At 38.0% G+C, this 21,720-nt stretch overlaps 1 protein-coding gene and 1 long non-coding RNA gene across 5 annotated transcripts; both read right to left on the bottom strand.

Annotated features, from left to right (window-relative positions):
* Window positions 1-13,520: 13,520 nt before the first annotated feature.
* LOC110910673 lies at window positions 13,521-17,275 on the bottom strand. 4 transcript variants are annotated; one of them, XR_002576383.2, is made up of 10 exons: window positions 16,800-17,275; window positions 16,244-16,490; window positions 16,110-16,145; window positions 15,805-16,023; window positions 15,586-15,661; window positions 15,439-15,500; window positions 15,273-15,362; window positions 14,835-14,897; window positions 13,899-14,067; window positions 13,521-13,804 (listed from the first exon to the last, which is right to left on the bottom strand). It is a non-coding gene; the product is annotated as an uncharacterized LOC110910673 (long non-coding RNA). The 4 variants fall into 4 exon arrangements; XR_002576380.2 differs by having other exon boundaries at window positions 15,439-15,661; XR_004881642.1 differs by having other exon boundaries at window positions 15,273-15,661; window positions 16,244-16,259; window positions 16,428-16,490.
* A 638-nt stretch (window positions 17,276-17,913) lies between these two features.
* LOC110913297 (serine racemase) lies at window positions 17,914-19,540 on the bottom strand. The gene is made up of 5 exons (XM_022158137.2): window positions 19,470-19,540; window positions 19,338-19,394; window positions 19,043-19,143; window positions 18,766-18,952; window positions 17,914-18,397 (listed from the first exon to the last, which is right to left on the bottom strand). The coding sequence occupies exons 1-5, from the start codon at window positions 19,538-19,540 to the stop codon at window positions 18,139-18,141; spliced, it is 675 nt and encodes a 224-aa protein (XP_022013829.1). The 3' UTR covers window positions 17,914-18,138.
* Between the last annotated feature and the right edge of the window lie 2,180 nt (window positions 19,541-21,720).

The raw sequence follows: 21,720 nt of genomic DNA, 5'->3' as shown, positions 1-21,720 counted from the left end.
AGACGGAGATTTAGGTGCGATCCAATTTTTCACAGCTTCGATTTTTGCGGGGTCAACGTGAATTCCGAGTTCGTTGACAGTATGACCAAGGAATTGAACCTCTTTTAGCCAAAATTCACACTTGGAGAATTTGGCGTATAGACGTTCAGCACGAAGGAGTTCAAGGATAAGATGCAAGTGTCGCTTATGCTCTTCTTGCGTCTTGGAATAGATGAGAATATCGTCGATGAAGACGATCACAAAATGGTCCAAGTATGCTTTGCACACGCGGTTCATTAAATCCATGAAGACAGCAGGTGCGTTGGTCAAACCAAAGGGCATGACCACGAACTCATAATGACCATAACGTGTACGGAAAGCGGTTTTAGGTACATCTTCTTCGAGTACTCGAAGTTGATGATACCCAGAACGAAGATCGATCTTTGAAAAGCAGGTCGCGCCTTGCAATTGGTCGAAGAGGTCATCAATGCGAGGAAGAGGGTATCGGTTTTTGATAGTAAGCTTGTTGAGCTCACGATAGTCAATACACATACGAAACGATCCATCTTTCTTTTTGACAAACAAAACGGGAGCGCCCCAAGGAGAAGTACTAGGGCGTATAAAGCCTTTGTCAAGAAGCTCTTGGAGTTGACTCGAGAGTTCTTGCATCTCAGAGGGTGCTAAACGATAGGGGGACTTAGCGACAGGCGTAGCGCCAGGCACTAAGTCGATGCGAAAATCGACAGAACGAGCAGGAGGCGGACCAGGAAGATCGTCGGGGAATACATCCGGAAAATCGCGTACAACAGGAACGTCGCTTATGCTTGGGCCTTTGTCCTTCTTTTCCACAATGTGGGCGAGAAAGGCGAAGGTACCCTTGCGTAAAAATTTGTTTGCTTTGATACACGACATAAGCTTAAGGCCTTGAGAAGGCTTTTCACCATAGACGTGTAGAGAATCACCGTTTGGAAGAGGAAGGCGGATAAACTTTTCAGAACAAACAACTTCAGCGCGAACTTGCCTAAGCCAGTCCATGCCCACTATGATGTCAAAGCTACCCATTTGCATAGGTATAAGGTTGATCGAAAACTTATGATCGTTGAGAATCAAGGAACAATTGGAGAGAACAGAATTGACAGTGACGGTTTTACCATTAGCGACTTCGACAGCGAAAGATTTTGGCAACTTAGAGCGTTTACACTGGAGCAAGGACTCGAATTCTAACGACACAAAACTTTTATCGGCGCCAGTATCAAATAAGCATGAAGCATAGACATGGTTAACGAGAAACGTACCAGTAATGACGTCGTTTGCGTTTTGAGCCTGAGATGTGGTGAGGAGGAAAGCTCGACCCTAGCGGGTTCTTGAACCTGTTGTTGTTGCTGCTGGGGTTGTGGCTGTGGTAGATGCTGTCGAGGCTGTTGTGGTTGATATCGTTGAGGACACATATTGGCCATATGGTTGGTATCACCACACGTGAAACATGCTCGCACAGGAGCGACTTGGGTTGGAGTTAAGAGAGCTTGGTTTTGGTTGACATGAGTGGTGTAGCGGCAGAATGGGGCGGTATGCCACCTCGGCCACACCTGTCGCACTTCCGACATTGAGTGTTTAGAGGGTGATGATATCGGCACTTGTCACACTTTGGGTGCGTTCCAGTATACACCTTGCGTGGAGTTTCATTGTTGGTAAAAGCGGGCACAGTTTGTAGAGGTTGTGGGTTTGGCGGAGTGACGACCGCACAGTTTTGGCTTGAAGCCTTCCGCTTCTTGCCTTGGTTCCTCTTAGACTGTTGGGAGGGTTTGGGTTCATCAGAAGAGTCAACAGTAGCTTGGTGTGCATTCTTTGTTGAAACCTTGTCATAGGTTCCATGAAGAACGCAGTTGTTGTTAAGTTCGGTGGCTATACGAAAAGCATCTTCAATGGTTTGGGGATTGGCAGAGGCAAGATGGTTTGTCAGGGAAGGTGCAACACAACGGACGAATTTGGCTATGGTTTTGGGTACGGTTTCAACTTGTCCAGGACAGAGAACACTGAGTTGTTTAAAGCGCGTAATCAGGCCATCCTTGTCACTCCCCTTCTGAGTAAGGTTCCAAAATTCGTTCTCCAATTTTTGGAGTTCATGAGGAGGACAGAAGTGGTCTTTCATAAGCTGTTTGAGATCGTCCCAAGGCATAGCATGTGCAACCTCGTTTCCCCTTTTGTTGCGTTCAGTCGTCCACCACTCGAGTGCCTTTTCACGAAACACCCCAGTTGCATTCAAGGTTCTTAGTTCGTCAGGGCAACCACTTTGCAAGAAGGTAAGCTCGATGGCATCAAACCAGTTCATCATGGCGGTAGCGCCATTCTTGCCAGTAAATTCTAAGGGTTTACAAGCCATGAAGTTCTTAAATTGGAAGGTCGATTTGGGTTTGTCTGCCTTTGAGTCAACGGAGCCATGCGGTGAATCGGTTTGAATCTTGCTAACGATGTCGGGTAGGACCTTAGCAAATTGTTTGGCCATAAATTTCATGCAATCTTTTTGAGACATGGCAGAGGAAGTCGAACCCTTCTTAGACTTGAGTCTCTTGGAGGAGCTAGACGACATCTAAAAGATTGAAAGAGAAGGAAAGGATGAGACTTTGATCATTAATTGAAAACAAGGTTTGTGTATGTAAAAGCAAGTAAATGTTCATGTACCAAGTAAAGTTCACATAGAGCGTAAGTTTCCAACATACATTCAACAAGTATAACACATAAGTTGCGTAAAGGGGTATAAATTTAGTTTGTTCACGAGGATTATTATTGTTTGTGATTGAGGTAACGTGCGAAATGATTAAAACGACATTTCGAAATGAATGAACGTTCAAGTATAAAATCACATATAAATTGAGATACATAAAAGAGAGGCTCAATAAAACATAGGAATGTTTCGGGTAGAGAAACGTCGACAATTCCAAAGTGGGTCGAAAGTCCTTTCGATTTAGAGATATTGTGCTTTGGCCTATAAGTAAGATACTCTCGTCGAGAAGCGATTAAGGTATCTTACCCTTCCGGTTACTACACATCTCTAAATGATTGGAACATTCGGGACTTTGGCGAGAATAAAAATCAAGGAATGGGACTTAATCGACAAGATGCGGGTTTCACCCCTAACTTGACGATTTCGTACCCTAAATGTGGTTGGTACTTGTCGGCCAAAATAAAAATTTGACACTTTGACAAGGGTCCACTAGAGTTGAAATGGAAATTACCATTAAGTTGTGGATATCACTCCTAGCTTAATGGTGAAATTTCGTGCAAAAATAGATTAAAGGTGGAGTGAGAGTCGTTTACCAAATTGTGGGTTTCACGCCTATTTTGGTAAATTCGTCTCGTTGATGTAACAAGATCATGAAATCGCATAAGTGTATTCGTGTTAGCCTTAGGAAAGGCATATAATTTTAATAACAAGAAGTGTAGCTAGGAAGCATGTAAGGTAGAGTACAAATGTTTTAAACAACAAATAAGAGACAAAGTTCTTAAAACTATAGACTAGGGCAAAAGCATGGCTATTTTCCTAATTCCCTATAGTTATGGCTCTGATACCAATCTGTCACACCCCAACCAATGGCGGAAACATCGGGATGAGACGAAGTGTGAAGATTGCTAGAGACATCATAACGCTATTTGTGACAATATTTAGAAAATCCAAATTTCATTTCATTTCATAACTTCAAATAGTCAACATTACAAGAAATTCAAATACAACGAGTTTAACGAAACATCATGATAACATAACAAAATTTGATACAACATATTAAACCCTAACGTCTATATGTGTATCTAGGCATCAACGCTATTTCTTTTCTTAGCATCGTCCTCATCAACCTGTAACATGTTTAAAATAATTCAATGCAAAAGCAAAGGCGAGTATACAAGTTTGGTACATACATAGCATAAGATAAAAGTGTGAACAATTCCTCATAGCAAGCATGCGATTCAAGATAAACATTAAATATGGCATGTGTATAACATATCAAACCAAGAAAACGCAACTTGCTCATGACATAACCAAAGTTTCAGTAGAGGCGGGTCGTTAATCCTATAGCGCTACATATGTCAAGGTTTGGCTCGTACGAAGTTAATGATAAGTTCCACACATAAGAATCACCCAAATTTAAAGTATCAACTCATCACATATACAAGCATGTTATAGGAATGTTCATGTGTTTAGACAAAAATTCATGTGTAAGTTTCAATAGGTAAACATGTTACACCCCAAAAGTGGTAAAAGTAAAAAGGGGAAAAGTACGAGTATACTCACGGTTTACAAGTGGTGACTTGAAGTTCCGAGAGCAAGTTTGTGGATGAATTAGTTCGGAGCACCTTGTCCCTCTACACAAGGAAACGTAGGTGTGTGAGTTTGGCGTATAACGGAAGATTATAGATTCGGGGTTTTTAAAATATAGAAAGTAACATAGGTGAAAATAATCATCTTGTACACATAACTCTTGTTCTTGACACTATTGAAACTCAAAAGAGTTGGTATGATTTCATGGATTCTAAGATCCATTAGAGTCGTAACAAGGGCATGGTCATAGATGATGTAACGTCCACTTAACAAATAACTATTAAGTCATCATCAAGTCTTAGTTACTTAGATGTATACATATAGAATAACTTAGATATTATATAGTTTACAAGTCTTAAGATTCAAGCATGAGGTAGGAGATTAATGTCTCCATTTAGGTACCTCTTTGTGTCATAGAATACATACATGAGGTAGGAAGAACAAGCTTCCATTTAGGCACCTCTATTGTTCACCACTACACTTGTTGTTATAAACAACAAGGAGGGTCATGAACATACAAGTATCAAGTTATTAACAACAACTAATCTATAGCAAAACATCAATTAATGAGTGGATTCTTATGAAGGATAGCCCAAGCTAATCCAACCATCACACATTCAACAAGTTTCACACTTGAACATTACTTGTGGGTAAAACCCTAATTAAAAACAGAAAGTTTATGAGGTTTTAACCTCTGATTTAGATGTCTCAACCATGTTTTTAAGCTTAACCAACCATAAGAGGGGTTGTAAGCATTAGGACATTGGTTTGAGATGTGTTTCACACAAGTTAGATGAAGTTTGCATAAGTTTGAAACAAAACAGAAAGTTTTTGGTCAATTTCGGAGCAATTCCAGGTCTGATTTCTCCAAGGAGAAGTCTAGGAATCGAACCCCATGATTATACAAGCAAGTAGGAAAAAGAATCGAGTGAATCGGATAAGAATTGAGTGAGTTATGCTCATTTTCGTGAAGGGGTGTCAATCTACTCGAACCTTTGTTTTCAGCTACGGTTTGGAGGATGTTTTGAGAGTTTTTAGTGTTGCAAAAGTGGTAGGGAGGCTGGTTATAAGTGGTATTTATAGGGGGAAGGATTAGGGTTTCAATGGGTTGGGCTTTGGAAGTGTTTAGAAGGGGTTACACCTTGAAACTAGCCCACAAAACCCAACTATATGGGGCTGAATTTTGCTGAATTGGGCTGCCATATTTCTTTATTTTTTTATTTTTTTAAAACATTATAATGAGTAATTTTGTTAGTTAAGTTGTGTAATAATATGCAACAATGTTTCCCCTAACTTGTAACAAGGTGAAATATGAAATAAAACATGATTTAACTAGGTAAAAAGTGTAATGTACAAGTATGTAACATGTTTGTAAGTGACAAGTATATGTCACATATTTACAAGTTCAACATATGTTTGTAAGCATCACAAAGAAGTATCAAATGATCTCATGATTAATCGTATTATGGTGTATGTATAGTATGTAATAAGGAAATGCAAGTTTTCATTCATGATCAAAATCTCGAGTTTACAACGAGTACTAGAAGGAACGAGTACAATGATACAAAGCTTCCAAAATTAGCAACACGAGTAAGACAAGCTATAAATAGAAAGTACAAAACACAGGGCGTTACAGTTAAATTGACACAAAGGGCCAAATCCACGACATGTAGGCCGGGTCAAAACTATAACATGCTTGCTACTACTTTGTGTTTCTAAACCCATGCAAAAAACAGTAAACACCCATCGAAGTAACTACATGTAATAAAAGAAAATATACTGAGGAGAACATCATGACCCCATAACAAGTCCCATGCGTTACACAACATTTAGCTTCACGGTTAACTCCCTTCAAGAAAGATTACGTCCTGGTAATCCGTGAAAGCGATTCCCATAGAGCACCTAAATCCACATTCCCCCCCCCCTGAAATTACAATCCCAATGTTTTGAGAGCAATTCCAGCGAGAATTTTTCTTGAAGTTATCGGAGAGTACAGCAGCAAGTCCTATTGCAGCACTTGGTTCAACTGCCACCTTAAGTACCTCATAGTTGTATCTCATTGCTTCTAGAATCTCTTCATCGTCCACTGTGATGATGTCATCAACCAAATCACGTACAATTGGCCTACGTAAAATAATTATATTAAACCAAGGTTGTAGAAGCCCATATTGGTTTTGGTTATCTTAATTATAACAAGGCTAATCTACTTTCTGTGAATGTATTTTACATAAATTAATAAGATGTAATAAATCTTCTTTGGGTGAGTTTGACATAGTGTTTTTAAAGTGATTATTTTACTAATGTGTTTTCTATTAATTTGTTGATAACTAATTTCTAATGCTTGGTAGAGTGAAACTGTTTTTAACTAGTAATTTGTTTTCGACAAACCACCTAAAACAACATGCATATCAGAATCTTTCACACACAAAATAATTGACTATTGAATTTAATGTATGTTTTTGGCACTAGTTATTATGTGTATGATATTATTACCAAGTGATATCTCCCAGGGAAGCTCGAAGGCCATCAGCAATTGTGTTGGTGTGACTCAAGGTTATAAGTCTACCACATGCTTTTGATTGTGCTGCATCATCGGCTCCTTTTGGCTCAGCAACCAAGACCCGTATGGCTGGATTCCTTGACTTGGCTCCAACAACCACCCCAGAAATTAAACCACCACCTACATGTTTCAACTTCGCGTTAACAATAAGGAAACCAAACAAACAGCTTAAGAGCATAAGATTCATAGATGATAGCGGACTATACAAACCACTTATTGGAATTATTAGAGTGACAATGTGGTAGTGAACCACATATGCTGGAATTCTTTGAAGATTTGCAGCTAAAGCTAGTGCCGCAACATGATTACCACTAAATTGAAAAAAAAGGAATGAAATCATAATATAAATTAGGTTTTAAGTGAATTTGGATTAGTGAAGATGAAATTTTCTTTAAACTATAAAAGCTAACAAATAATTTGTTAGCATTAACCTATCTGTACCATTGGCTACAAACAAATTAATTCTAAAATTAGTATGTTTAAACAAAGTAGTGGTATGTTACCTGCTGTGAGTAACTGAAAAGACACTCTTTGATGTGCCCCTGAATTTAGAACCGCCACTGATAATCATCAAAGAAAAAGCGTTAAGAAACATATTAATTTAACCACCTCTTGATAATGAAAATCTCTCTTACCTCTTCTTGAAGCATTCACATTTAGAAGATAATGTTTTTCTGTAAGTGAATATAAGGCCGTTGAACGCATGGCCGGAGTTAAATTAGCATACTGCTTGATTACGCTTGTGCCATCAATATTGTATATATCCATAACAACTGCATATTTCTTATACCCCCTTGTAATATCTTATGTATAACTCAAGTTACTGCAACAAAAAAAAAAAAAAAAAAAAAATTCAAACACTCAAGTTGGGATCAGAGTAGGGTTTTACTAGGATAGGATGGAGGGAGTAGAGATGGATGACTCAAGCATGTTTGGGTAGTGTATATATATAAATTTGAGACCCTCCACAATCTTCTATTTGTACAAGTTAGGTAGAGAATCAACTTTGAGTGGAACATCCACTAGTATAATCTTTTGACCATGTGTAGTGGTACTGTCCCTATTCTTAGGCGTTTTGTGTCATGTGGTAGCCAAATCAGCAATGAGGCATTATGGGTGTTTTTCTAAATGAGTGTAGTGGGGATGTGAACATTGTGAGACATTATGTTAAAAATGGGTGTAAATAAAATTAATTAGAAAAAAACATCAAAAATACTTTATGGGATAAACCCATAAAACCTGCATGTGATTGGCCAAATCCATTCCCTCTCCGGTGTTGATTTTAAAACACTCCAGCCCTTTTTTTTGTTAAACAACACCCACGGGGGCAGAGAACACGGCGTTGTGAGGCGTTTTTGAACCAAAAAACGCTCAAAAAGTTCACCACTACGGGTGTTCTTACAACCTTCACAAATGCATGGTGGTTGTGAATTAAAATTTTAATCCATGTGAGTGACACAAATATTTACCGCAAAGACCTCAACTTATTGCGTCGTATTCTTATATCAAAGATGTATTGTTTATTTATTTTGTAGTTATATGCTGTGATTTGGAAAGTTATATTCCAGGAAATAACCTATAACAAAATTTCTTTGGGTCTAATGGCAACAAGCTCGAGCCGGATTGTTTGACTTACAAGAGCTTGAGCTTAATTTGTTTAACTTACGAGAATGCCACTACTAGAAAAGGGGACAATTTCCTACACAATTTTTTTGCGTCATAGATTCCAACACTTTTATTACGAATTTCCTACAATTTTTTTTTCAAGATTTTGTGACAAATTTTCGACGCATCCATGGGGAAAGATAAGAAAACCCCAATTAGCTGACAGTTGCGTCACAAATCTGTCGGAAATAATCTATAAAAGGTTAATTATTATTGTTTACCGAATAAATATTTATATAAGAAAAAAATAAGGGAAAGTAATATCGTTTCCTACACATTTATGACGAAATATTTATTTTTAATTAACTTAAACCATCCGTCGGAATTCCGTCACAACATGTGACACGTTCCGACAAAAAAAAAAAAGAAAACCCTAATTAATTTAGGGTTGTGTCACCTGGTGTAAAAAGTTTCAGATTTTGTAGTAGTGTGCTCAAGCTCAGCTTGTTTAAATTTACAAACTTCCTTAATTAGCATAGCAAACTCTTGTCCTCAAAGGGAATGGTACATTGTTTCAGGGTGATATCTTTGATTCGTATTTTAACATATATTCAAATCCATAACTTAACCTATTGATAATGAAAACCCAAACAATAAAATCGCAACATAACCAAAAGGATGTCTACATATTTATATTTTTAAGCGGTTAAAAAAACCTAATGCAATACCATTTTTTTAACAAAGTACCGCACAAACTGCATGTTACAACCATTGGCGGACTTACATAGATCTTTGTGTGTGTGTGTGTGTGGGGGGGGGGGGGGTTAGAGTAATTTGTATGTAAAAGTCTTGATTGCCCCCTTAAAAGTTCGGTTAGACTGCCCGATCGTCCTCTAATATTATAAATCATGTATATATAATACCTTTTTTCGTCTCTTGTCTGGATTTTATAGTAGCCTCGTTGAATATAATACGACCTCCATAACATTTCACATTTGCTATGACTATATATGCGGGAATTCTTTGAAGTTTTGCAGCTAAGCTTGTGTCGCAGCATGATTACAACTAAACATAAAAAAATAAAAATAGAATGAAAGCATAAGTACTTAAGAGTAAATCAGTGAATTTGGATTAATGAAGATGCTATTTTCTTTAGATTTTAATAGCTAACAAATAATCTGGCATGTTCGAGTAGTGTACATATATAATATCTCCACATGAATCTTCTATTTGTAGGAATTAGGTAGAGAATCAACTTTGAGTGGTACATGCACCCGTATCATCTTTACAATACAAATGAAAGTTTGTTGTGAAATTAAAACCATGAGGACAGTTGTTATAAAAGAGGTGATCAATTTGAAGGTACTAAAATACAAATAGAAACCAAACCTACCACACTTTATGTCTTTTGATTTTCTAGTTACTGAGATTTGGTATGTGTACTACGCAAATTCCAAAACTAAATGTGTTTATTTCAAAGCATATATGAAAACATATACCACTTTCACATATTCCACGGTGAGGCAACAACTAAGAAGAAACGATACTAGCACATACTACAACAAATGATAAATACAAAACCCAAAAAATAAAATCGCAACATAACCAAAATGATATCTACATGTATTTAAAAAAAAAAAAACTAACGGCAATACCAATTTCATTAACAAAGTATTTGACAGAATGTATACGTAAATTAGGATCCTTGATCCTTCCTCTATTCTCATTCCCTTTATATAAATAATACAAATCACCTATCTTTGGATAGGATATAACTGAATATGCTAAATACAATGAGATTATTTACATGCCAAATATATATTCTATTACACCCCCGCAGTCGAAGCGGGAGGAGAATGGATTGTGAGACTGGCGCGAAAGTCATCGAAAAGAATGCGAGGTAGCCCCTTTGTAAAAATGTCTGCAATTTGATACCGCGAAGGGACGTGGAGAACCCGTACCTGACCACGTTTCACCTGTTCACGCACAAAGTGGATATCAAGCTCAATGTGTTTCGTCCGCTGGTGCTGAACGGGATTTCCAGATAAATAAATTGCGCTTACATTATCACAATATACGATCGTTGCGCAAGTAAGCGGGCAATGTAGCTCTAGGAGTAAATTTCTGATCAACCAGCAAATTTCTGCGACAACATTCGCCACACCGCGGTATTCCGCCTCGGCGCTTGACCGTGAAATAGTCGGCTGTCTTTTCGAAGACCATGATATTAGGTTATCGCCATAATAAACACAATACCCGCTAGTGGAGCGCCGCGTGTCTGGGCACCCGGCCCAATCGGCATCGGAGTAAGCCAATAAGGACGGGTTTCGAGTATGGCCAAGCGTGAGGCCATATGAGGCGGTTCCCTTGATGTATCGAATGATGCGCTTTAGCGCATGCCAGTGGTCGACGTGTGGGGCATGCATGTGCATACAGACTTGTTGCACCGCGTAGCTGATGTCAGGGCGCGTGAAACTTAGGTACTGCAATGCTCCGGCAAGACTACGGTATAGTGATGGATTATCATAAAGTTTGCCCGCGGATGCACTTAACTTCGTTTTTGTGTCAACTGGGTTGGCTACCGGATTACATGCATGCATGCCAGCACGTTCAATAATTTCATTTGTGTAGGCCTGTTGAGATAAGAACATTGTGTCGTTTAGTCGAGACACGGAGATACCGAGGAAGAAACTTAATGGGCCGAGATCTTTCATGGCAAACTCATTCGAGAGATGAGTCATAAGTTGTTGACGAAGCCTGTCGGAAGACGTCACAAGTAATATGTGGTCAACATATAGGAGGAGGTAGGCGGTATCCTGACCATGATGAAAAATAAATAAAGACGCATCACACCGACTATGCTGAAAGCCCAAGGTAAGAATCCGTGAAACGTTGGTACCAGGCCCGTGGGGCTTGTTTGAGGCCGTAAAGCGACTTCTTAAGGAGGCACACATGATCAGGATAGGTTTTGTCGCGAAAGCCCATCGGCTGATGCATATAAACAGTTTCATTAAGAGTCCCGTGTAAGAACGCGTTTGTTACATCCAATTGGTGAATCAACCATGATTTAGACAAGGCTAAGGAGAGGACTATGCGTATGGTCGACGGCTTCACTACGGGACTAAACGTGTCACCACAATCTATACCAACTTGTTGTAACCGGCCATCGCATACCAAGCGAGCTTTGTATCGCTCTAACGTGCCATCAGATTTGAACTTGTGTTTAAACAAGCACATGCTCCGAATAATGTTCATATGTGGGGTGCGGGGCACTAATTCCCAAGTTCCGTTTTTAATAAGCGCATGATACTCGGTGGCCATGGTGTTGTGCCATTCCGGTATGGATAAGGCAAGTGTTGGGTTTCTGGGTATAGGGATAATGGTAGTGGTGTTCAAGTTTAGATGTTGTTTTGGTTTCACGATGCCGTCCATGGCGCGGGTGCGCATGGTTCGGACCAGGGCGGTTGAAGGGGGGCGGGAATGGCAGTAGATATGGGGGGAGGTAGTGGAGTTGCGAGGGATGGAGTTGGCTCGTTAGAGGTGAGTGGAGCGGATGTGAGGTTGTGGGGGACTGCTGAGCATATGCATAAGCTGAATTGCCTGATATTTGAGCATATTCCTAACTAGTTTAATACCCGTCCGGTGGACGGGTTACGTTTATTTACTATAATAACCTGAATGAACCTATAAACACAAAAAACTATACACAAAACAACACAACACGAGAAACAAAGATAACATATACTAAGCGCTCACAGAATTAATCAATGTGACAAACAAAAGTACCATTCTTTAAGTTATCAAAGGATAACGGACATTAAAAATTTACAACCAAAAAACGAAAAAAAGTAGAAATGATAGAGTGTTGAAACATGAAATTGTGACATTTTGATGAAAAAAGATAAATGGTTCCCTGAAGACAAGTGAGGTAAAGTACGTTAACATATACAGAATGACAAAAGTTTTTATTTACGTTTACATGTATATTATGAACTAATCAAATGAGTTCACAACGTAATTAAAAAGGAAAAGCAAGGTTGAAGACAATTTTGATAACTCATATTATATTAAGTCTTTAAGTTGACAATTGACTACTAAAATACAAAAGCACGTGTATTAAATTCTGGATGAATCATACGATTTAATTAGCTAGTACCTCCATAAAAAGAAGTGCACAATCTAAACATTTTGTAGGCTTGTGAGGGCAAGGCTTCAGCAATAGAGATAACAAAATTTCGCCACTTGACAAAGTTTAATTACCCTTAATTTCTAAAAAAAAACCATCAAACGAATGCTTTTAAAAAAAATTTGCTCGTCTAAGGTAATTGACATACAAACCGAGGAGGGCATGATTGTGAGTTGATCTGATTTAGGAATAGAACCGTAAAATAAATATAAAGGGGTGATAATTTGATTACTAAAATACTTTAAAGATGAAAATATATGTACGAGTGATCACTCAATCAATAAATGAAGCCTCTAATGCAATATTAGAATATCTATATGCAACATTGGTGAGTGTATTAGACAATCATAACCTTAAATTCATTAATGTAGTCTTCAAGGAACTTGATTTTCTAAGCTATGCAGTTAATGCGGTAAAATATCGGATATCGGTCAAGGACCGATATTTGAAATATAGGTTATCTCGGTGAGATATCGGTGGGATATCGGTAATTTTAATATAATGCAGAATTTATATATATAGCAATTTAACACAATAATTCAGTGATATATCGGTTATATCGGTCAAATATCGGTGATATATCGGTTATATCGGTCAAATATCGGTCAATATCGCCGATAATATCGGTACCGATATTTTGACCGATATTTGACATCGATATTTTACTAAGGGACCGATACGACCGATATAACTGATATATCACCGATATTAACTTAACTGCATAGTTTCTAAGTTGATAAAAATATAAAAAAAACAATATGATCAACGTTAGAACATGTAAATTAAAGCCAATCATCCTACAAGCCTCGTTGAAAGCAACAGTAGCCAAGTCAGTGATAACATAAGAATAAACGAATGATCATGATCATTTTGATGCTTCTCCTTTCAGTAAAAAAGTGCACTGCACTGTCTAAAAGATGAAGTATGTTGACAAAAGAGAAAGAATAGTTTTTGTAAAATCCGAGACCACATTAAGGTAAATACCATTTTCAAGCTTCATAGCTCTCATTTTTGCTGCAGCTTTGAAGTGACTTTTTTATGGTAGTGCAAGAGGCCAAAACATTATTTTAGCATATAGTGGTGATATGTATAGAGTAGTTACAAGCTCTATCCAAGATCCCATGTTTCAGCAGGCAACAACTTCTAAATCTCCAACTGGGCGCTACCATCAATTCAAAACAAATTGTTAATATAATAAAAGACTTGCAAAGTTACAGTTTTGAATTAAATCATGCATCACTGCCAAAATAAATTACCTCAAGAAGCAACCTCTATACCCTCTCCGAGCACTTTAAAATTTATTGGTTTGATGAAGCAGTAAGTTCCGGAACACAATTCAAAGGCCACTCTGGTTATTTGTAGATTATGGTGTGAGCCTGCATCCTAGGTCAATCGGATCACGGATTGCTGAGATGGAAAAGAATCCTGAAGTTATGTTCAGCCAGTGTGTCAAACAACATTCTTACCTTAGACTATGGGGTATGGGGCGGGGGTTGGGGCGTGAGTTGGAGAGAAACGCCCAAGTCACCACCCCGGGTGGGCTTGGGTTTGGGCGTGGCCCCTTGGGCGGGAGTTTTAGGCCGGGCGTGGGGCGGGGCTACCACATGACATGGCGGAACCTCATTGGCCAAGAGCACTAGTCATTTGAAATGGTTTTTTTTTCCACGCCTCCCAACCCACGCCCCACCATACCCCTTTGAAATTGGCTTTTGGTCTTGGGTGTCCCATAGTCCACGTGTCGCACCATGTCCCCAACCCACGCCCCACCATACCCCACGCTCTTAGTAAAGTTTCGAAGTAGCAATGGACAAGTTTGTATTTCAAAGAAAAGGTGTGTATCAATAATAACTAAAAGTATTGCAATGAAATGTCATATTAATAAGTTGATAACTAATGATAAGTGAAGAATGACAAAATTAAAATATTTTCTTAAATCCTCATTAAAAACTTCATACAATTGTTAAGAGTAAAGCCACACAAAATGACGCCGACTCGCAAGCTTTAAACATCGGAATTTGATGCTAAAAACTGGTGTTCTTCTTTTGCAAAAACTCTACTTTGCATAATAAAAATGGAAACTGAGGCTGCTATAACTGAGCTTTTAGTTGGTTTGAATTAGACTTGGAGATTTGATAATGCTAAAGCCCTGTTAAATTGTATCATTTTCAAAATAGCACTTGTATTCAACTTACCAGTCACCACAACATTTTTGTTAAACACAAATGATATTCCCCTCAACATTTCAAGGTTACACTCTGGCATCATAATCAAATAAGATTATAAGTAGAGAATTCAACTAAGAAATTGAATTAACATAATTTAGGGAAAATTTGATTAGAAAGGAATTTGTTAAGGTATTGGTAACGGTACCCACTTTCCCCGTTTTTCGGTACCGGTACCGGTATCGAACCGGTATATTCGGTACCAGTACCGATACCAACTTTTCCCGTTTTTCGGTACGGAACGGTACCGTGCTCATCCTAGTGGCACATCCTATATATTTAATCTAGTTACCAACATTCAATCAAAAGTATAAATAAAGGACTTGAAGGTGGAAGCAATGAATTTTGACATTAATAATCTAACTATTAGATGACTTTTACTAAATGAGAAAGATGATGAATACAAACCTTTGTAGTATCTAGTATCCATACTTATGATTCTATTGTTGAAAAGAATGACTGGATTACAAAGATAATGAAAAAAATAGCGCCTGCAATCTATATCAGATTAATTAATAAACATTTAATTCAAATTTTTAATAAATATGTAGACAAGTCTTATAAAAACATAAACCTCATATGCAAATCTCTCAGATATTTGGGTTGCCAAACTCTTCCCTCCAAATACAGCAGCAGCTTGACACAAATGAAACAACCCTATGTATCAATTTTGCATATTTCTTTAAACTGTAATTAGTAGGAAAAAAATACATAGACACACCTATTTTTGGGACAGAGAGCTTTTTCAATGCAGCAGCGTATCCGTCAGCTAAATGTACATGGATATAATCCTGTACCTAAAGTCCACGGTGTAAATTGAAATAGCAAGATCAAATTCGCAAACGTTGCATACTCAAAACCTTAGAATTTCTATGAAATTATAGAATATTAAAGGACTGCATATCTAAATATCCAATCAAGTAAACATTACACAACATACCCTTGTTCCATCTTTAGTTAAGTAGTCAGTTCCAAAAACTCTTAAGTTCAGGTAGGCTCCCAATGGCAACTTACTGAAAAAACATATGAGTGTTGGGGACCCCCACGTGAGTGTTCACCAATCTCACCAGTAGGGTGTGCACCAACAGGGTCAAAGTACAGCAATAATATTATTTTCTATTTATTATGTGAAGCATAGCCATATCTTCTCAATCATCAGCTGCAGGGATTGATCAAATAATTATTAGTATATAATACTTTGGGTGATGGACGAAGCAATGAAAAAATGATGTCTGTTTTGTATACCTGCAAAGTTACTCCTTTAATTTATCATCTCTGGCCCTACAAAAAAATCACAACAATTTAACGGAATTTATCAGAAAAACATTATTTTTATTAGATAAACGCTATATAGTCAACTAATATGTGCAGGCAGTTACCTGATCACCGAGCACTCTACACATGCAAGAAAGTTCCAGTGGTATCAATGTTGATTTGCATATATCAATATAAAACTTGTTCAACAGTGAACAACTGGTTTTGATTAGGAAATAGATATATGTAGAAGCAAATATTATAATTTCATCTATTGTAGTGAAACTATGAAAGATGATATAATCATACCTCTCCTATTGTTGTATCTTTCTTTCCCTTGCGTAAAAGCTTCACAGCAGAGCATAGTAAAGTCTACACTAAAGAAACGCCAGAAAATTAGTTTACTTCAAAGAAAAGATCGTGGTGACAGTTGACCAGCGATGATTATGAACAACGACCACTTTGTAACGGTTCCATCGGACCTCCGTTAGTGCGCTAGACTTCAGAGATATGATTAATGGATAATTGATATCAGTGAACTCAAAAAATCAAAACCCTAGATATGCAAATAAACATAAATCTCGCTGATTTAGGGTAAATCCCATAACTATGATGAATACACAAGCAAAGCGTATAAATCCATTAAAAAAACCCTTTGATTCAATGAAAATTAAAACGTACCTTGAGAGAGAGGCTGATACTACAGAGAGATACGATGAAGACGAAGATTGGTGGCTGGAGAGTGGAAAGATGCGAGAAGAGGGTATTTGTTTACCGAAACATGGGAGGTTACCAGCGAATAATGTGGGTAGGTGGAGAACGTGGAATTTAGGGGAGTTGTGGCGACGTGGGGAAGAGAGAACGGAAATTTAGGTGAAAAGCTAGAACCGTCGCTAACTGCAGGTTTATGGGAGAGAGAGTGTGGAACTGTGAAACTGCAAGTAACTGTAAAAAAAACCGCCATCATAGCGGTTATTTTTGGGAGTTTAAACGGCTGAGATTTCATCTCAGCATGATCGAACGGATAATATTGATTTCAAAGGTAACTTCCACTTAATGGGTTCCATATATATATATAATTATCCCATCCTGAATATAGAACACATTTGAGATGCACAACGCTGCAAGCTTCGTGTTTCTGGCGAACCTGGTCCTTATGGTGACATCCCTACTTCATCATCAATGCACCAAACGAAACTTTCATCACCACAATATACCTACTTCGAATCAAAATTGTAAACTGCACAACGTTTTTTTTTTTTTTTGAAGCAAAATAAACTTGGATAATATACATTTTCTCAAGAATGTATTCTGATAGACTGATTATATAATATTATAAAAATAGAGATGAGTACAAACCAATGGCAGGTAGACGAGCAACAAGTTGCGCCGCTACCCCCTTCTGAATAGCAAACCCTACCCTGCTAAACACAAAATTCTGCCCCTTAACATGCGCGGTGTTACTGCCTACCACCTGCTGAACCCGCTTGAGGAACCGCACCGCGTCAGGGGCGAGAGCGCCAAAAGTATCGAAAGCGAACGGGACAAACACGTGTTGATTCTTGATGCAAGCTTTTTCATGCTTAGCTACTTTGGCCGCCTCTGCCTTGGTTATTGCTTGGCCCGCCACAAACCCGTGGTCCCTTAGCCCAACGAGGGGGGACACACCTGTCAAATCAATACACGCGTGTTTCCCTCCTTCCCATCCAAAAACAAGAATGTCAGTGGCTAACGGTTGAAATTAACGGCGTTAGGTAGCAGGGGTACATTGATGTCTTTTGGAAACGTCAGGGTGTTAAATTGACACAAAGGGCCAAATCCACGACATGTAGGCCGGGTCAAAACTATAACATGCTTGCTACTACTTTGTGTTTCTAAACCCATGCAAAAAACAGTAAACACCCATCGAAGTAACTACATGTAATAAAAGAAAATATACTGAGGAGAACATCATGACCCCATAACAAGTCCCATGCGTTACACAACATTTAGCTTCACGGTTAACTCCCTTCAAGAAAGATTACGTCCTGGTAATCCGTGAAAACAATTCCCATAGAGCACCTAAATCCACATTCCCCCCTGAAATTACAATCCCAATGTTTTGAGAGCAATTCCAGCGAGAATTTTTCTTGGAGTTATCGGAGAGTACAGCAGCAAGTCCTATTGCAGCACTTGGTTCAACTGCCACCTTAAGTACCTCATAGTTGTATCTCATTGCTTCTAGAATCTCTTCATCGTCCACTGTGATGATGTCATCAACCAAATCACGTACAATTGGCCTACGTAAAATAATTATATTAAACCAAGGTTGTGGAAGCCCATATTGGTTTTGGTTATCTTAATTATAACAAGGCTAATCTACTTTCTGTGAATGTATTTTACATAAATTAATAAGATGTAATAAATCTTCTTTGGGTGAGTTTGACATAGTGTTTTTAAAGTGATTATTTTACTAATGTGTTTTCTATTAATTGTTGATAACTAATTTCTAATGCTTGGTAGAGTGAAACTGTTTTTAACTAGTAATTTGTTTTCGACAAACCATCTAAAACAACATGCATATCAGAATCTTTCACACACAAAATAATTGACTATTGAATTTAATGTATGTTTTTGGCACTAGTTATTATGTGTATGATATTATTACCAAGTGATATCTCCCAGGGAAGCTCGAAGGCCATCAGCAATTGTGTTGGTGTGACTCAAGGTTATAAGTCTACCACATGCTTTTGATTGTGCTGCATCATCGGCTCCTTTTGGCTCAGCACCCAAGACCCGTATGGCTGGATTCCTTGACTTGGCTCCAACAACCACCCCAGAAATTAAACCACCACCTACATGTTTCAACTTCGCGTTAACAATAAGGAAACCAAACAAACAGCTTAAGAGCATAAGATTCATAGATGATAGCGGAATATACAAACCACTTATTGGAATTATTAGAGTGACAATGTGGTAGTGAACCACATATGCTGGAATTCTTTGAAGATTTGCAGCTAAAGCTAGTGCCGCAACATGATTACCACTAAATTGAAAAAAAAAGGAATGAAATCATAATATAAATTAGGTTTTTAAGTGAATTTGGATTAATGAAGATGAAATTTTCTTTAAACTATAAAAGCTAACAAATAATTTGTTAGCATTAACCTATCTGTACCATTGGCTACAAACAAATTAATTCTGAAATTAGTATGTTTTAACAAAGTAGTGGTATGTTACCTGCTGTGAGTAACTGAAAAGACACTCTTTGATGTGCCCCTGAATTTAGAACTGCCACTGATAATCATCAAAGAAAAAGCGTTAAGAAACATATTAATTTAACCACCTCTTGATAATGAAAATCTCTCTTACCTCTTCTTGAAGCATTCACATTTAGAAGATAATGTTTTTCCTGTGAGTGAATATAAGGCCGTTGAATGCATGGCCGGAATTAAATTAGCATACTGCTTGATTACGCTTGTGCCATCAATATTATATATATTCATAACAAGTGCATATTTCTTATACCCCCTTGTAATATCTTATGTATAACTCAACAAGAATGGAATTAAGATTCCAATTCCAAAAATTTCCAATTCCAATTGGAATGTGTAGATTCCAAATCCAATTCCTTCACATTCTAATTCCTATACAAATTTTAATTCCAATTCCAGATCATTACGCGAACCAAACGCCCCCTAAGAATCTTGAAATAGACAACTTAATACGTGACGTGAAAGAAGATGATAAGGTGGAGCCTCTTGATTGCATCATATCCAATCATCGCATCATATTTGTGTTGGGTTAATCGGGTTCATTTACGGGTGACGCGCCGTGGGTTCAGTTCGGTTAAAGCTGGTTGCGGATCAGGGGAGCAAATGAATGATAGGTAAAAGAGTCATTTAACACCTGTTGGTGTACGTTAAGAGCAGGAATAGCATACGCTGTCAACCACCGTTTATTTCAGTTAGTTTATTCATAGATTTAGATGAGGATTACGTTCAAAAAAGAGTTCTTGTAATTAGCTCTTAAAAATTAATGTTAATATCTATTAGGCCATGTGTAGTCATAAAGCCCTTTTGGGGGCGTTATGCGACACGTGTCGTGCCACGTCAGCAAGGGGCTTTATGAGGCGTTATGCAATTTGAGGCCGTAGTCATAAAGCCCCTACCCATCATTACCTATTTAATAATTTTAAGTTTTATTAATTAATATAAAAAAACTCTTCTATTTTTGATTGGCCAACTCAATTAACCAAACAACAATAACGCCGCGAAAAATCTGACGCCCTCCACCCATTTTTGAAACATAGCGCCCTTGGGGGCGGTGTTCTAGACGCCATAGCGGCGCTATGGCTCTTTCTCGCGCCCCAGTACATATAACCTTAATAGAGCTAGGGAAATGAACAGTGTTTTCAAAACGTGGTTTACTCTTATTGATGCATTTGGGCGGTCATCACACTCATAGACACGTGTACTTTTTTTTGCCCCGTCATCAACCTTTTTAAAACAGTTCTAAATATAAAGAACTAGAAGAGAGAGAAAAGGAAAACTGAGAGATAAGAGGGTGGGCGGTGCTCCGGTCACCATGGTGGTGGCTGTGGTGGTTCTTTGCCCCCATCAACCCTTTTAAAACCGTCTTGAGGAGAGGAACGATAGGAGACGGAACCGAGATGAGAGAGAACGAGATGAGAGAGAACGAGAAGAGAGAGAAAGGGGAAATGGAGAGAGAAGAGGGTGGGCGGTTACCGGAGGGTCACCACCGTCACTCCGCCACCATGGTGTTTTGTGTTGCTCTTTCTTGCGGTTCTGGTGAAAGTGAAACCATGTGAAAACGAGCATTGTCTAAACTCTCATCTCTCCGATCTATCTTCATACCTAATTGAATCGTTACATGTACACCATCGCCGATGACTCTTCATCCATTGGCATTGGCAACCATCGTCACTCATCATTTCTCGGGTACTCCTGATAGCCTCAGATCTATAATTATCCGTAATTAATTCGTATATCCGAGATGTGTATTTCGTCTTTTGTTGATTTGTGGTTTTGAATGTTTGTCTGGTGTACCGAAGTTGTGTATATCTTATTTTTGTGCAGGACATGATCTGTAGTTTTATGGTTAATTTCTATTTTTTATACAACTAGGTTACTGTGTATGGAAAATGTAATTTTTGATACTTTCAACTGCAATGGTTAGCCTGCACCAATTGTTTCTTGTAAATTGGAGATATCTCCAATTTCTTTTTTTTAGTCTCCAATTTTACATTTAACTGATTGTTTACCGATTTCTTTTAAAACTTTATTATCTTATTATTAGTAAAAATTCAAAAGTGTTTTTTTTTTAACTTATTTTTGTTCTATTTTTTGTTATTGATAATCCCAGGTCAGAACATCCGTAATCTGGTCAAGGATGATGGGGCAGAACATCCCGAGTAGGAAGCCGAGAGACAAGGGAGGCAAGATTGCTACTCGGGATTTAAGATAACAATGTTTTTACTAACAGAAGTTTTGTTTCATTGAATTTAAGATAACAATGTTTTTGTTTGATCAACTCTAGATAAGCGTAACAGACAAGGGAGGCAAGATTGCCCACAAAGATGTTGTGGATGAGGAAATGAGAG

Source organism: Helianthus annuus, chromosome 15, assembly GCF_002127325.2.
Source record: "Helianthus annuus cultivar XRQ/B chromosome 15, HanXRQr2.0-SUNRISE, whole genome shotgun sequence".
In the NCBI taxonomy this organism is placed as follows: Eukaryota; Viridiplantae; Streptophyta; class Magnoliopsida; order Asterales; family Asteraceae; genus Helianthus; species Helianthus annuus.
This window is presented reverse-complemented; position numbering and strand designations above follow the sequence as displayed.

Excerpts from the sequence above, each read along its gene's own strand:
- LOC110913297 (XM_022158137.2), bottom strand. The coding sequence starts at position 19,540 with ATGCATTCAACGGCCTTATATTCACTCACAGGAAAAACATTATCTTCT. Across the intron at positions 18,953-19,042 it reads TCTAATAATTCCAATAAGTG|GTGGTGGTTTAATTTCTGGG; the intron begins GTTTGTATATTC and ends TGAAACATGTAG. Across the intron at positions 18,398-18,765 it reads TCCCTGGGAGATATCACTTG|GCCAATTGTACGTGATTTGG; the intron begins GTAATAATATCA and ends TATTTTACGTAG.